Source organism: Colletes gigas, unplaced genomic scaffold (assembly GCF_013123115.1).
Source record: "Colletes gigas isolate AHSC1104 unplaced genomic scaffold, ASM1312311v1 Colletes_gigas_Sc00005, whole genome shotgun sequence".
Lineage (NCBI taxonomy): Eukaryota > Metazoa > Arthropoda > Insecta > Hymenoptera > Colletidae > Colletes > Colletes gigas.
The window spans coordinates 9,866,571-9,882,888 of record NW_025106634.1 but is presented as its reverse complement, the minus strand read 5'-3'; the positions used below and the strand labels follow the sequence as shown (position 1 = coordinate 9,882,888).

Sequence of the window (16,318 nt, the reverse complement as noted above, 5' to 3'; positions counted from 1 at the left end):
TATATAAATTTTTTTGTTTTGAAAAGTCGTTCTCGTTTAATACAGCCCTGTTGCAGTCACGTGATTCTATTTACACTTAGTCCTGAATAGAATTAGAATGAATTGTATCAAAATATTATTGTGATTTAAACGGTATTTGAAATGATCAATTCTTATTTGGTTTTTACTATAGATGCGGTATCAATGGTAAATTACATGCGATAGAAAAAGTGAAGAAAGTCACTAGGGATACAGAATCATGTTACGTTGGTTACACTACAGGTTGTTTCGTTGGTTTCGACACAGCTCGCACGGGTACGGGACGGCCAAGAATAGCAAAGAGCACGCGAATCTAGTCGCCCTGTAACCGAGTCTGGCGAAGGCGACCGACCGCTCCCTCCGTAGTCCGTCAGGACGAACAAATTTTAACGTAAAATAATTTTCGACGAGAAACACGCGATCCGTGATCAAAGTTGTATATGGAGGTAAGAAGCGGGAAACGGCTGTTACAGCGTGTCGAATCGCGCGAAGTGAATTGAAAAAGTGAAGTGGCCTCGGCGAAGTGCAGATCTAAAAACGCGAAGAGGAGTGAGCGAGAGGAGGAGAGAAGAAAGAGAAGAAGAGATCCGTGCGAAGTGGTTATAAGGTTCTCGAGTGCGGTCGTGTGTGTTTTCGGGCAATGTCTGTCGAGAGTCGTTCGAGCTCGGCCCTGTTTAAAAGGGCTGAACAGCTCAAACGTTGGGAACAGTCCGAGACGAACCGTGAACCGGCTCAACCACGTCAAGTCGCGCGTAAAATCAAGTTTTCCGCGGATTGCGTGTTCCTGGCAGCGTGCGCGGCAGGCGACAAGGAGGAGGTCGTACGTTTACTCCAAAAGGGGGCGGATATCAACACCGGAAATGTTGACGGTCTCACGGCATTACACCAGGTACGAATCGCTTCTCTCTCTTTCTTTCGTACATTTGTTTATGTGCCGCGATTTCTTTCGATGTACGTACATCTGTATGCGCAACACAACAATCACGACTAAATTTCTTCAGTCTTGGCTTTCTCCCCTACGTTTTTCCTTCTTGACCGTAAATTCTTATCGCAAGATGGCTACTATATTGTACATACTCCAGCTGTCTAATTTAAGTGCGATCGGTAAAATTTTTCTTCCGTACCCGCGATGTCACACATTTAACCTTCGGATGGCGAACCGGCTTACGGCAATACCTAGCTTGCTATTTTCACTCTTACTACATTTTCTTCTTAATATCAGATTTTCAATCAATTACGTATTCAATCATACGAATCTCATTAATGTCATAATAATTTTTTATCGTAATATTTTATTAGTTGTAATATAATTATATCAATTATCTGTTCGATTCCTAAAGATATAAATTTTGTTTATTGGCCTTTCATTTCTTTCAGGTATCGTGAGATATGTTTTTAACAAGGTTTATAGAAATTATGAATGTAATTACACCTATTCTTCTAAGTAATGTACTAAATATTGTCGGAAAATGATTCCTTTCTCCTTGATAAAGAAAGAATTAAGCACTACTATGCAACAGTTCTGTCAAAAAGCATATGCTTCTAATGCCCCTCATAATTCAACCAATACGATTGATAACTTTCAATAAAATCGTACTTTTTAAAAGTTTAACTTTAGTTTATATATATTATGATTTATTGTACTAATTATTTAGTCGAATATAGATTTAACGACTCAAGAATCAATTTTAAAATCTGTAAACAATGTAATTCTTTGCTTCGTTTATCTTATTTTGATTTTCTGTCCCTACAAAAATACTATAATTTAAATTAAATCATTTGCATTTGTAATAAGTGTATATTATCTTTTGAAATTATATGTTTCTAATGTTAAATTGTTTTATATATTATATTAATATTTTATATATTATATTTTGAAGCTAATGGTTTATCTATTTATGTTGTATATACCACACGTTATTTTTAGTCGATGTAAACATGTATAGTATATAAATTAATTTATATTTTGAATATAATAATTTCCCTTAAAATGTTTAATATGTCATTGTTCTTATAAATGATATATGTTTTGGCATAATACCGAAACTATTGAGACTGCTAAAATAGGTTGAAGTTAGGATAAGGTTAAAAATAACCCTGCAAAAGATGTCTGTTTTGGTAGTGGCTCAAAGCATAAAAATGTTTGAGCTTCTACAAAGAATAATAGAAAGAATTAGTTTAGGATATTAAGCTAAAACATTTATTAAACAATTACGCTAGCTGTGTTCATAAATAAGAAACAAAAGTAAAACTATAAAACGTAACATTTTCAAGTAATACGTTAGATAAAAAATGCATTTTTAGATCGATTGTTAATTAATAGTCGTATTAATAATGAATTAAAAAATTATTCACTTATTATGTTCGATAAATGCATTCTTCCATAGTTATGTAATTCCAAAACAAGGTTCAAATCATTTGTAAAAAACATACAACCTATGTGTAAAAGAATTTATTTAAAAAATGTATGGACATGGAATCTTATATAGAGTGTATATCATATTTGTTACTGTTATTTAAGCAAAGAGGAAGTTTAGGCATTTCATGGATTTGCGAAAATAGAATGTGAAAATACATCAGGCATCAAATGCTATTTATAGTTCTCTGTTAGAAGTCAGAGGCTGTGGTATCTGTATTCTATGTCCTCTATCTTAAAATGTTATTATATGTAATGGTTTGTTTTAGTTTAGATTAGACGTACTTTTAATTTTTGAATATCATTCGTATAAATTTATATTTGTATATCAAAACGTATTATACAAGTAAATGACATATTATTTGCAATGAACACAGCCGTGTATATAAAAATATTTGAATTTCGTGTATCTTTTAAGCGTATAACAGCATTTTTTTTTATATAGTATATTAATCTTGAATCCTATACATTTAATAATGTTTCTTCATTCTAATATAGCGAAGGTATGAATGAAATTTCATCTCATAACAGTATTTACAAATGTATCTTTACCATGTGGTTTTCGTCATGAACTTATAAGCAAAGTTGGACAAAATGTAATTTGATTACATTTGTCCAACTTAGTTTATAACAACACTTTAGTTAATACATAGATTTTACATTTTAAAGTATTTCACCCATTATATAATTATATTTTATAATTAAAATGTGTTGTGATATTTAAATTGCAGGCATGCATCAATGATGATCTGGATATGGTCGAATTTTTAGTAGAAAAAGGTGCTGATATCAACTCTGGCGATAATGAAGGATGGACACCACTACATGCAACTGCGTCTTGTGGGTTTATATCTATTGCTAAGTTAGTAATATTTTTATTTTGTTACTCTACACATTTAGTAAACGTTATTTTTGCATATTAACAATCATAATACAATATTGAACTTCAGAAATTTTTTTTAAACAAAAGAATACATTTTATAGATATTTAATAGAAAAAGGATGTAATTTGGCAGCAGTTAACAACGATGGTGAATTGGCTCTTGATATTGCAGAAAGTAATGAGATGGAAGATATGCTACAACAACACATAAGTAAAGCAGGTTTGTATTTATAATTATTTCATACACAATGAAGTAAAGAGTATATTCGTGTAATTAAAATATTTTCCATAGGCATAGACTGTGATCAAGCCAGAAGCGAAGAAGAGAGGACAATGTTAAGTCATGCCAGGTCATGGCGATCAGGAGCAGCTGGCAAAGACACGATTCATCCCAAATCAGGGGCTACTGCGTTACATGTTGCAGCAGCTAAAGGCTATATTAAAGTTATGAAGTAAGATCTTTTAAGCTTTATTAATATAAATCAAAAAGATTATTAAATAGATATATTAAGTGAAAGTTTTGGTCTATTATTTACTACATCTGAGTTTTGTATATTTCAGCATCTTACTACAAGCTAGATGCGATGTTAATGCTCAGGATTTTGATGGTTGGACACCTTTGCATGCTGCTGCACATTGGGGTCAATTGCAGGCTTGTGAACTTTTAGTGGAAAATTTCTGTAATATGGACATTAAGAACTATGCTGTAAGATTAAAATTATTTTACACTTTAAACAAAAAAAAAATTGTCTCTCACAATTTTCTATTGATAGGATCAAACTGCATTTGATATTGCTGACGCGGAAATATTGCCAGCTTTGGAGGAATTAAAAGAAAAACAACAACTTTTAATGAAAGATTATCCGCAAATTATTAACAAAAAGCAGCCAACTGTACCAAAGAAACGGTTCGTAAAAAATAAACAGTCCATGATCTTTTGTAAGAAACGTATTTTATTTATTCTGTTGATTATTATACCGCAGCGTATCGACAAGTAATGAAAATACTATAACTATGCAAGAATCTGTGGAAACATTTGAAGAAGAAACGCCAAATAAAGTTAAAAAAGTTGAATTAGAGATTCAGTCTGATAAAGAAGACTCTAGTACGGGAACAAATAGTGATGTTGGTATGTTCTTAATTTACCTTGTTCATTAACGCGTTTGCTAATTTGCATGTCCATATTTAAACATTTTTATGAATTATTCGATATTAATACTGAATGGTGATGAATTTCTAAGTTTACACGTGTGTACAGAATGTTCCATAAGTATTACTATACAAAAAATATATGTGCTAAAAGTTCAGTACAATATAGGAGTCTAGTTTAGCAGTTTCTTAATCAACGCCTAATTAATTCTCAAGTAATACCGCTAGAACACTCTGGATAAAAAAGAAAAGACCAATGATCTAAGCTAGTATTTCTCAGTCGTCTATTTTTTGTTTCACTGTTCAGTTTCGCAGAACTATTTTACTTATCTTAACAGTAATTTGTATTTCTTGTAACAATGCTGCATGGACAGAAGCGACACGTGAAACAGATATGGAAGAGAGTGATGGTGAAGGTGAATCTGAGACTAGCTCAGAATCACATTCTTCCACTTACTCCAATCAATCTGATAAGTCTAACGAATCAAACCACTCTCCATGTCTTACAGATGATGGTGAGTTTTATCTGTAAGACTGTTTTTTATATTATTAAAATTAAACTTCATTGCATGTATTATAAGATGCATCTGCTTTTTTTATTTTTTTATATTAAAATAAAAGTATTATTTTGTTTACTAAAAAAAAAAGTTTTTTTTCATTAAACGAATAGGGTACATTATCGATTGATTTCCTTCTTTTCTAAAAAGAAGTATTAAGTCGAAATTATTATAAAATACATTAATTTCTGTTTAATTTTACAGAAAAGAAAAATAGAGCAAATAGAGAAGAAACAACCCCACTTAATTCATCGTCTCTTACTGATGTTAGCAAAGTTCCTAATCAGGTAATATTTTTGTATATATTCATTAACACATTCCAATGTAGAATAAACTCTTACGATTCCGTTTATCTTGCTAGGCTCCGCAAATGCCTCCAAAACAACAGACTGATAGTAACGAAGAAGGAGTTGTACCATCTTGGCGGCGTTCTGGCTCTTTCAGGAATAGGATTCAAAATACAGAAGCAACAAATTCTTTGTCTACGAGTAAGTTACTTCTATGATATGTATATGTATTATATGTAAACGTGCATGAATATTAATCTATATTTTTTATGTACATTTAGGGCTTGAAGAGAAGGATAAAAATATTAAGTCACCAACCATGTCGAACAAATTGAATACAGAACCTGATGTGGTATTGACTAGAACGCATAGTTTTGAAACAGATGAGAAGTGAGTTAAAAAAATGTTTAACGCATAATGTTTGTAGCATTGAAGCTTTGCAGTTGTATTCATTGCGATGTATGAGAATTTCGTTAATTTTTCTACCGTGTTCACACTGCAATTACTGTTCATCGCAAAATTGCTCATTCAAATAATTATATGTTCGCGTAAAAAATACAGCATAGTAGAACTCCAAGCTTTTATGCATATAGAAAATTAGTGTAGGTATGCATGGCATGATGCATGTTATGCAGGTTCTATGAGCAGTACTTGGCATTACGAGCTCGCATCAAGGCGTTTTCCTGCCCTACTCTCCATTGCTGCAACACAGCTACTCCTACTCACACCAATACTACGACTCGCTCTGCATCTCTACGCGAAACTCACAGGTGCGCACGTTTCATACGTGATATATATTAATGCTTTTAATATGAATTATTTTACTAATAATTTTTTAAGTATTGCGTAAAGGAAGCTACGCACTAAAATTTTACAACAAAAACAAAGCTTCACTATATTTGTGTGTGTGTGTGTGTGTATGAACTATTTATTTACATTTGTGATCATTAATTTATCGTCGTTCCTTGCTTTTGCTTGGCTTGAATAAAATCACAACTTTTTATGTACATCAAAACATGAAGTGTTAGTCTCACACGATTTATTTTTGAAATCTTATAACATTGGGATTGATTTATTGTATGAAATTCAAATGACTGAAACAAAAATCTTGATATTTTTTGTATGATGTAACAACTACACTCTTTTGACTTTAGAAGAAAAGAAGCAAAATTAAACTTGGAACTATCAAGACTGCCACAGGGAAGCAATACACTTTCACCAACATCTACATCTAAAACAATAGTGTCAAGCACACTGCCAACTACTACAACTACAGCTACAGCTACTACAACTGCCACAACAACAACTACAACAACAAGTCCTATTCCAGTCAATCAAGTTCGCAGGTAAATATCAAAAGAACAGAAACAGATAAATTTTATTTAAGGATATAATAAATTTACGCGTTTGCGGTATCGTTCTACAGTTATTAAATACAGTATAGAAGTCTCTTGTAAATATGAATCTCAATAACAAGTCATACAGTTGAGAAGATGATGCAGAAATTTGAGAAACTCAGGGAAATGCATATATAGGTCTTTTAAAGTTTGGTTATTTGAAAATCATAATTTAGCATATGTTAGAGTGCTTTTAAAATTGAAGCTTATATACTCATATTTGCATCGTGCGATGTTGTTAATATGGCTGGGTAGCGTTCAACCAGCGGAAGCTACGACCACAGTTCTATCGAGTGCAAACAATTCAGTAGCAGTTCCTGGAACTCCCACTACACCAGGAGGGAGCAAGCTAAGTCCAGGAAATATCCTCAAGACTTTCTTCAAGTGGGTACTTAACGCTTGACCTGGGAAGATTCTCTTGAAACGTGTGATTTTGCATATTCTATGATATTTATACACACAATGTTAAGTTATTGGCAGTGGCATGGAAAGTTGCTTTTGCAGTGTTATTATTTATTTCAGTTGCATACATTATCCTCAAATATTACTTTCCCCAATAACCACTGCCTTGTCTTTGCTAGTAAAAATAATGTTTCTAATTAAAAAGTGCTGCCACTAAATTATACAATTTGATTTCTCCAGTAAATTAAGTAGCCTCACGTTTGCAATGATTTTTGTGAAACATACTACAGCAGACTTCCTGGTGTTAATACAGGATGTACGATACTTCCAAATGGACGGAATTGATGTGGATAACAAGAAAAAAAAGATCAAAAATTATATATGCATATTAGCAAGTTGTCCTCTGATGTTATAAAAACATGAAGTGTCTCAGCATGTTTTGAATATCGCAAGATATATTTTATTTATTCGTGTATACGTTTATTAAAGATTTAAGCAGTATGTTTATTTTTTAATATTACTCTATGACCGTAATAATAATCTACAAATGCGAGTGATCCAAAACAGGACAAAATCGTTTTTATTTAATTGTAACTTGAAAGCATAATTGTTTCATGTGATATTTGTAAATACTGCTTATGGATTGTGTTTATGATAATGTTTAATGCTTTTTCAAATTTTACTATACTTTACAAAAGACTTTTATATATATTGTATAATTTAGTAACTAATATCAAACGTGTAATTTTTGTTTAGGTCCTTTGTTCCTCCTGTTCGCGATGAAGAAAGTGAAACGCAACGAAAAGCACATGCGAAGAGAGTAAGGGAAACTCGACGCTCGACTCAGGGTGTGACTTTAGATGAAATCAAAAGTGCGGAACAACTGGTTAAAAAGAAGCAACAAAATAATGAAATTCCTACTACAGTATCAACTACGCAGGTAAATTTTCCTCGTACGATGCTTTCTCACTTCTAATGGATAATCATTACGACATTGTTAAGTTTAAAGTCTGTTTAAATAATTGCAATGTTATTAACCAAAATAATAATCATGGCGTACAAGTTATAATTATGTATGTTTTAATTTTTATATTAGAAATAATCGTAAAATGTTGCTAAACTGTTTAATAGCGATAACGAAAGCTTTATAAATATTTATTCATAATTTTTTTTTAAATAACCCAGCCTACAACCACTACCAGCAATACAGCCTCGATTACAGCTACAATAACAACCGCAACACCTACTACCGTGACTGCAAATAAACCATCCGAAGAACTTAATTTGCCCGAGAGGCGGCCTTCTTGGAGGCTGAAAGTAGATAACGGAAGCAAGGTTTGTGATCCGCCTAATTTTCAAATGCGTACATGCAGTTATAAACGACATTTTTGTATTAACTTTACATTACTAAAAATTATATTTACGATAGAATGTATTCGATATTTTGTAATATATTATAATTTAAAAAGGAACTGAACTGTTTAGTTCCAGTTAGAAGATGCTAATAACAAAACTCCAACACTACCTAATCCAGACACTACAGCATATATGAGAAGACCTTCTGCAGGTACGAGTGTACCAAGACCGTCGTCAGCACCGGTTGAAACTACTGCAACAAGCAGTGCAGAAACAACCGTAACATTACCACTTAGACGATCGTTAAAACAACCTGAAGACAAAGGTATACCAATATGCCATAGATCGATCTTTTATTCGTCTGAAATTTCTGAATAAAAGTTTTTCTTTTGCTTCTACCGATTTGTTCTAGAACAAGATAAAGAGAATGACAGTAGAAATGCACAAGCTACACAGGCTGTTATACAAAGGAGGCGAAGGCCTAAGAGAAGATCTACAGGCGTTGTCCACGTCGATATGGACGTTAGTAAAATTAATTAATCGTAATTTATTTAATAAATCTTATTTTTAAAACAAAAACGATGATAAATTATACATCTGAATTCGATTTTTCAGTGTAATTTTTTAAATTGCATTGTAACGTCAAAAATGATTTGCTAATAATAATTGTAACGGATCATTTTACAGGAAATTGATCCTGAAAAGCAAGACTTAACCGCTGGTGGTGACTGTGATGACTCCAAAATCAACCACAATGAGGTAAGTAATTTAATTTTGTTTAATTACTTCTGGTAATTGTTAATAATTCTTGCGAGTTTTTAAATGCGTAACTTATGTACAAAGAGAATGATACTGGTAATTATAAATTAAAAAAGCAGTGTTTTTACTGTATAATTATCTCTCTGTAATAATTTAAAATATATTCGATACCCTTGTCGCACGTCTTTATAAAAAAATTGTTTATCCAAACTAAGTTTTACAGATGTTCGTAATAATATGTAACTATTATAATATGAATGCAATTTAGCGAACCACAAGACGCTTTGTGTTATTTTTGGGCTAGTCTCTGGGAAGATTAACCTCTATTCGTGCATGCTTTGTTAAAAATAGTTTTCCATTTCTTATCCTCCTATATCCCATCGGACCATGTATTAAAACCAAATGTACAGATATAAAAGTACTATGTAAACGCCATAATTTTACAAATTCACTTTAACTTAATATTTATATCATAACTGAAATATATATTAAATATTCTTCATAAGAGAGTGTACTTTTGTTTATCGCATATCTTTCATAAGTTACGTGTATAATAAATATTGGATTTTTGGATGGTTTAAAAATTTAGATAAAAGTAATGTGTGTATGTGGTGTGGTATAACATGATTATTAACATTAGTAAAATATCGATTCTTTAAACACCAGCAAATTTTATATAACAATTAAATGAACTAAATAATAATAATAAAATATTTAAAGACAACTGATATTTAAAGACTGATTCGAAATAGCGTAACGAAAGATAAAAGTAAAAAAAGTTGATCATGAACGTGTTCTGGCAGTAGCTAAAAATATTCTATCGACATTTGGAACGATGTGACTCTTTGACATTTAGAGTAGCCGGGATGGTATTTATTTATTGTTTGCATCGCGGTAGTAAAGACGTGTAAATCTATAAAAAAAAAGACAAGAAATATAATAAATGAAATATCAAAATAATATTTGTTACATAATATAAAATATATAGAAACCACAAAAATATACTAAGTTAACAAATACTTTATTTGTTCTAATTAATGATTCTTTTGATACAATTATTATATAAACGCATACATCTTATTTAAGAAATTAAACATTAAAATATCGTTACTCGAATAAAATACTTTTTAACATAGCAATTTAATATGTTAATTGGTATTGCACAATTCGCACAATAGATTTATTTATTTCACAATATTAGGTAAATGTGGAAAATGTCTGAAAAGTGACGCTTCAAATATATTTATTCTAAAGCACACAACCTTGATATTAGTGTAAGTTTGTGCATGTGATTTATAAATAGAATACCAAACCGATGCTTTGGAGTAAACTGGCTGATGTCTTAAGTTCCACCACCCAATCTACGTCAGTCAAATACTTGCTGTCATTAGAACTAGATCGTCCAAATCCGTGAACATCGCTACGTTGGGTTTTAATATAATTTCAAATTATTTTATCGTTGTAATATGTAATGACATTAGTGTTGATATCAAGAAACCGTGATTGATCAAGTGTTCGGTATAATTATATCAGTCTTGTAAACAATGTCATCGTATAGAAAAAGATCTCAAGGGAAACCAACAACGGCTGCAGGATTAAGAGCACAAGCATCGGCAAATGGAAATTCAATTTTCGGGAACAGATCGCGGAGCATTACCGGATTGTTTCCTTTGAATCAAAATAGCTATTCGGGGCTGCTAGGCATTAATGGAACAAACCCTGTTGGATTACCAAATTATCTAAACAAATCTGCGAAGGCTAGCGAGTCGTTTAGGAAATCTCCATACTCGAACTCCACGAGCAATTTGAATTATCAAAACCCGTATACGACGTATGGTGGAACTACGTCAGGATATGGAAGTATAACTCTGCCCGCAAGCCTTGCCTCTCTACGTTTGGCACCTTCCACGAGTTATAGTTATTTAAATCTTAATCCAAACAATTACTTACAAACGCAAAGAACCGAAAGCTTTAACAAGACAAAGACAAAGCCAGACATACAAATTGGGTCTAGAAGTTCTAGCCTGCAAAGTTTAGCAAGTTCTGAAGGATATATTGTAAGAAGATAGATCTAAATTTGATATGAGAAATAATACATTTTAATATCGCCGTTAACGGGAGAATATTATGAATATATTTTAACTCGCATTTTCACGTTGCCATTGTTTATTTTCGTTTTATAGAGTGGAAATGATCGGTCCGGGAGATCCAACAGGCTGGGATCTATATCATCATTATCATCGGAAGCACCTTCCTTATCGGTTAGAATAAAACCTGCGGCGTCCGAAAACGGTGAACTGGATTATAAAAAGTTGTACGAAGAATCTCAGACAGAGAACGAAAGGCTTAAAGAAAAACTCAGGCGATCAGATGAACAATTAAAGGAAGCCAGAAATTTATTGGACAAAGCACAAAGTGCCCAAAATAAAACAGTTTTATCCGAAGCTGAGAAAAGGGAAAGGAGAGCAATGGAAAGGAAACTATCAGAAATGGAAGAGGAATTAAAGGTAAGGATCGAAGATTTTTATTTTTCATTCCCATGTTACAAATTATTTTAATAATAAAATTTACAGAGAGATATATATATATAATATATATATATATATATATATATATAATACAATTAAATTAGGGAATTGTACTTTATACAAACAATTATTATTCAACGTACCTTAACTGTCATTACTATGTATTATCATATTTAATACGACTTTTTAATTATATATTCCTTAGATAGAATGCACGTCACAGTTTTTTTTTTCTTTTTTTTCGTTTTTAAATTACGTTTTGATTGTTGCGGCTAAATACAGAGGAAGGTGCCCCAGCATTTCTGGAGTGGTTAATTTGGATAAAAGAAAACAAACAAACAAAGAAGTACAGAAAGTATAGGCAGCTTTAACGCATTGCTTTCTTCTTTATTTGCCATTTCTTGGTGCTTTTATTTTTTTAGTATCTTTCTTAAATAATCACGCTTACTGTTTATGCAATATAATGGTTTTAATTGGCACTTTGTACTTCCTTTTGATTTACACTCCGTGTGGTTTTCGTTGTCCATATATTTGAACGGTACCTCCGGAGATTATGTTATTAGCGTAACAAATGATGCCGTAGATTATATAGCGTTGTCTGGTGGGGACTTTTACAAGACAAGCGGAACTTGGGCTAATCGTTTCACTGTTTACAGCAATTACAAAAGCTCAAAGCTGAAAATGAGAGATTGAAAGCCGAAAATCGGGCACTTACCCGCGTCGTATCCAAACTCACCAATACTACTAAATAGGTAAAGGACAATAATGACAGCATCTGCGTTAACAGTGTACATCGTACTCCACGTACAATATTAATTAATTAATTAATTAATTGATTACTTACGATTTTTACGTTCTGATCGCAATATTAAAACTTTGAAACGATGTCGCTCACTGACTTATCTTCCAATACAGCTTCGTAAAATGTATTGCGCGTACTTATGGTCATTAAAAAACAGTTCCATCTCAAATACAATAACAGCTTCTCATATAAAAATTTCAAGCTTGCATAAAACATGTCTTTTAATAGAAATTATGCTATGATTATTTCAAATTACGTTTTTTTTCTCTCCGTTCTACTAATTAAATGTACATATTTATTACGTGGGGGTTTTTTTTTTTAAATATCTTACATTTTATTTTAATAAAATTGATAAAAATGTCTTATAACTCAGTTATTTATAACGATACAGGGAGTATCCGTATTAAAAGTCTGTCCTCAATTTGGAAAATGCAGTCTGTCCTCCAATAATGCAGTTTATTTCTAGACACAATATTTTAACAAAGAACTTAATTTAGAATTTTTAATTAAACAATTAAACAATTAAAAAGTCCAAATTTTGTTTAAAATTTGATTTATCTTTTTTATATATTTCACATTATTACATATTTGGAATTTTTAATTAATATAACTTTATAATTTAGAATATTATGAAATAATAGAAAGCATTGCAGTGCATATCATGCACGTATTATTTTTTAGAATGATTGATAGATAATTTCTATTTTGGACGTATTTTGAAAGTCTTCGAGATGATAGTGCTAATTCGTTTGGAGAAATGTCTTAAGAGGAATAGTCAAAAATTAGTATAGATTTATACCCCTTTTCCTAAAAGAGCATGTTCTATGTAAAATTGTTTTTTATTGCACTATACATTTATCTGACATTCATTTCTTAATGCCCGATTCGTACAATTTACATTACACTTTATTTTGATGTGTAATAGAAGTTTTGCAGTGAAATATTTTGTAAGATACATTACAAATACTCGTACATTACAGAAATTATAGATTACACTATTGTGTATTTATGCATTGTAATAGATTTATTGTGTAAGTGCTATATGTATAAGGATGTACTGAGACCTGAAGATATTATAGAAAAATATATTGAAAAAGAAAACAGAAAGTATATCGTAGCTGAAATACAGCTGTTAGGGTATACATTAGCAGTTACTTTTTACGAATTAAGTTTTTTTTATTTTTTACTGTACAACATTTTCTTCATACTCGTAATAAAGTACGAAAAACAAATGTGTAACGTACTATTGGATACGTAAGTGCATTTTAAGTTTTAAAGAGAGGTTTTATGAAGTTCGTGAAACATATTCGAATTTTTTTTTTCTCTTCGTTGTCCTATTTTATACTCTTTAAAATTTCTGTACAGCATTGAAATTATTCCTGCCTGTTATACTTTATTATACGCTCCTTTGGTTTTAGTGCGCCCAATTGTTACATTGCTTTAATTTTATCAGCTCTGGTTGCAACAATAATCGCTTATTTTTCCTTTCTCTTTCGTTTTTTATGGTTGTTTCGTTTCTTAATTTTGTGAACATTTATTTGATCCGTTCTAAAATGACATTGCCTTTGTAAATTGTTTTGTAAGAGGTATATATTTAGAAATAACATAAAGTAGTTTATACATTTTTTTTCTAGGTGATGGACCAATTAAAATGCGAAAACCAGAGGCTAAAAGATGAAAACGGTGCCTTGATCAGAGTAATCAGCAAATTATCCAAATAACTCCGGTGGCCATAAAAAAAATGGCTGCATAGTGTTTCTTATGTTGCATTACAATTGCATCGAATGAATTGTTTTAGCTACAAAGTATCATGATCATTATTGCTAGTATTCTTGCAATGTATATTTACATCATCACGTTACTGATGAATTTATTCGTATGCTAGTAATTTAATTTATTATCAAGCAAATTACTCGCGTGGCTGTGCCAAGAGCGAAAAGAGACATTGCTCCTATTCCTAGAATTGCGAATAGTTGACCATAAAGGACCTAGAATTTTTACTTTCTCACATTTAACTCTTCCTGTCGAAGATAAATTTTCATGGTTCATTTTAGAGCCGACGCTTTATGAAGCAAAATGTACTTGGTTCAAATCGATGAAAGAAAAACAAATGTTCTTTATGACAATTTTTTTTTTTTTTAAAGAAATCTCGTTATTAATGTTGACTCTTTGTAAGGACATTTTGTAAATATGTAATAGATAAAAAGATAATGTGGCATTTTAGAAGTAAATAAGGAGAAATTTTTTACTCGCGAAAAAAAAACACATCAAAAGTATATATTAAATTTATTGTATAAACTTGTTTCCATAATTGTAATGCAGGCGAAAACATTCGTGACGTATTACAAGATTACGTAGAACAATAAAAAAAAAGGAGTGAATTTAAGAGGATGACTTTCATGCTATTCAAGTGGCCTTTCCTGGAAGACTGCAGTTTATAATCCTTCCGTCATTGCCGTTTTTGCAGTAAAGTAAAAATTCTTGTAACAAAAAAAAAAAATATGTACGTTTTTAACATTCTTTTGCAATTCGTTGTTAACAAATAATAATTGAAACGATCGAAACTTAATAGATGCGAGGCGCTAAAGCTAATGTAGTTTCTAATAACTGATATCAACTGTGGAATGGAAACTGTATTCTTACTTTTAACGATTGATTTAGCGTAATTAATTGAATTGGAAGAAAATGTTTCTTACTTTCTAGGTAGGAATATTTTTAATGAAGTTTTAGTTTTGATAAAAAATTAAAAAGTTTATAGGTATCGAGAAATGAACAAATGACAACGTATATGTGACATGTTTTTTAATGATGTTGTTGTAAAGAATTGTAAAAAGATAAGTTGAAATAATTATTTCATAACAACGTTTATTACGGAATAACGATTTTGTGTAACTGTTTAGTATATAGATACTTTCATTGTATTATATAATAGCAATATCTATGTGCTTACTGTATTTGAAGAATGTTTAGATGAAACCTAGCATCACAGTATACAAATACTTGTTATTATGTAAATATAAAAAAAAAAGAAGATTTTGTACAATTTGTGATAAGCGGTTCAATCTTTGTTAAATATTTGTATGCATAACAATGATTTTTTTTTTTAAATTATATCTTCGCCTGTAAATATAAACTACGACGATACTTGGAAATGTAATGTCCAAGAGTGTACATTGTTTATAACATTGTAATTTACTCTTAAGCGAATCGTAATCACGAAATTTACTTGTAAACATTTTGCCGTGCATTTTTCATGTCAACGCATCTTGACAATATTTACAAAATTACGTTTAGTGTTTCTTATGGAGTGAAATAAGATAATATGAAAGAAACTAATCTTTAACAGTACTTTATTGATACGATAAAGATTGTTCCTGTTATCATATTTTGTATCACTTTAATAAACATGTCCCACCCTCAGGTATTATGTAGTAGATAAAAGTCATTGAATATGCTCTGATGTTTTTGTGAAATATTTTATAATATAATTAACACGGTTAATACCAACTTGCGTTGGTTTAGATTAAATTTTTAAAATTACAAAGGAGACTGAGATTACTCTAGCCTCCGGTTTATCAAACTACAAATATTTATTTTCCATTTGGTTTTTGTATTTGTAACTACGATTTATAAAAGTAAATGTTAGAAAAATTGATTTACATGTTTTATATGATATTTAAAATGTGGAGATGTGTAAATATGCTGAAAAAAAAAAAATAGACGCATCCAATTATTAATAGACTTATTATTCAAAATATTTCATA

The 16,318-nt window shown here is 31.0% G+C and overlaps 1 protein-coding gene across 8 annotated transcripts; it reads left to right on the top strand.

The window, feature by feature from the left end:
• Window positions 1-346: 346 nt before the first annotated feature.
• On the top strand, window positions 347-16,129 carry LOC122395116 (protein phosphatase 1 regulatory subunit 12A). 8 transcript variants are annotated; one of them, XM_043392456.1, is made up of 22 exons: window positions 347-907; window positions 3,166-3,296; window positions 3,419-3,537; window positions 3,610-3,769; window positions 3,879-4,023; window positions 4,091-4,224; window positions 4,301-4,446; window positions 4,841-4,981; window positions 5,228-5,310; window positions 5,385-5,511; window positions 5,592-5,700; window positions 5,946-6,080; window positions 6,465-6,656; window positions 6,963-7,091; window positions 7,866-8,049; window positions 8,295-8,444; window positions 8,595-8,790; window positions 8,878-8,987; window positions 9,153-9,224; window positions 11,408-11,731; window positions 12,409-12,504; window positions 14,189-16,129. In XM_043392456.1, the coding sequence occupies exons 1-21, from the start codon at window positions 659-661 to the stop codon at window positions 12,502-12,504; spliced, it is 3,132 nt and encodes a 1,043-aa protein (XP_043248391.1). In that variant the 5' UTR covers window positions 347-658; the 3' UTR covers window positions 14,189-16,129. The 8 variants fall into 8 exon arrangements, with proteins under 8 accessions (XP_043248391.1, XP_043248397.1, XP_043248395.1 ...); XM_043392463.1 differs by having other exon boundaries at window positions 787-907; window positions 3,490-3,537; XM_043392462.1 differs by lacking the exon at window positions 4,841-4,981 and having other exon boundaries at window positions 5,228-5,289.
• Window positions 16,130-16,318: the final 189 nt, after the last annotated feature.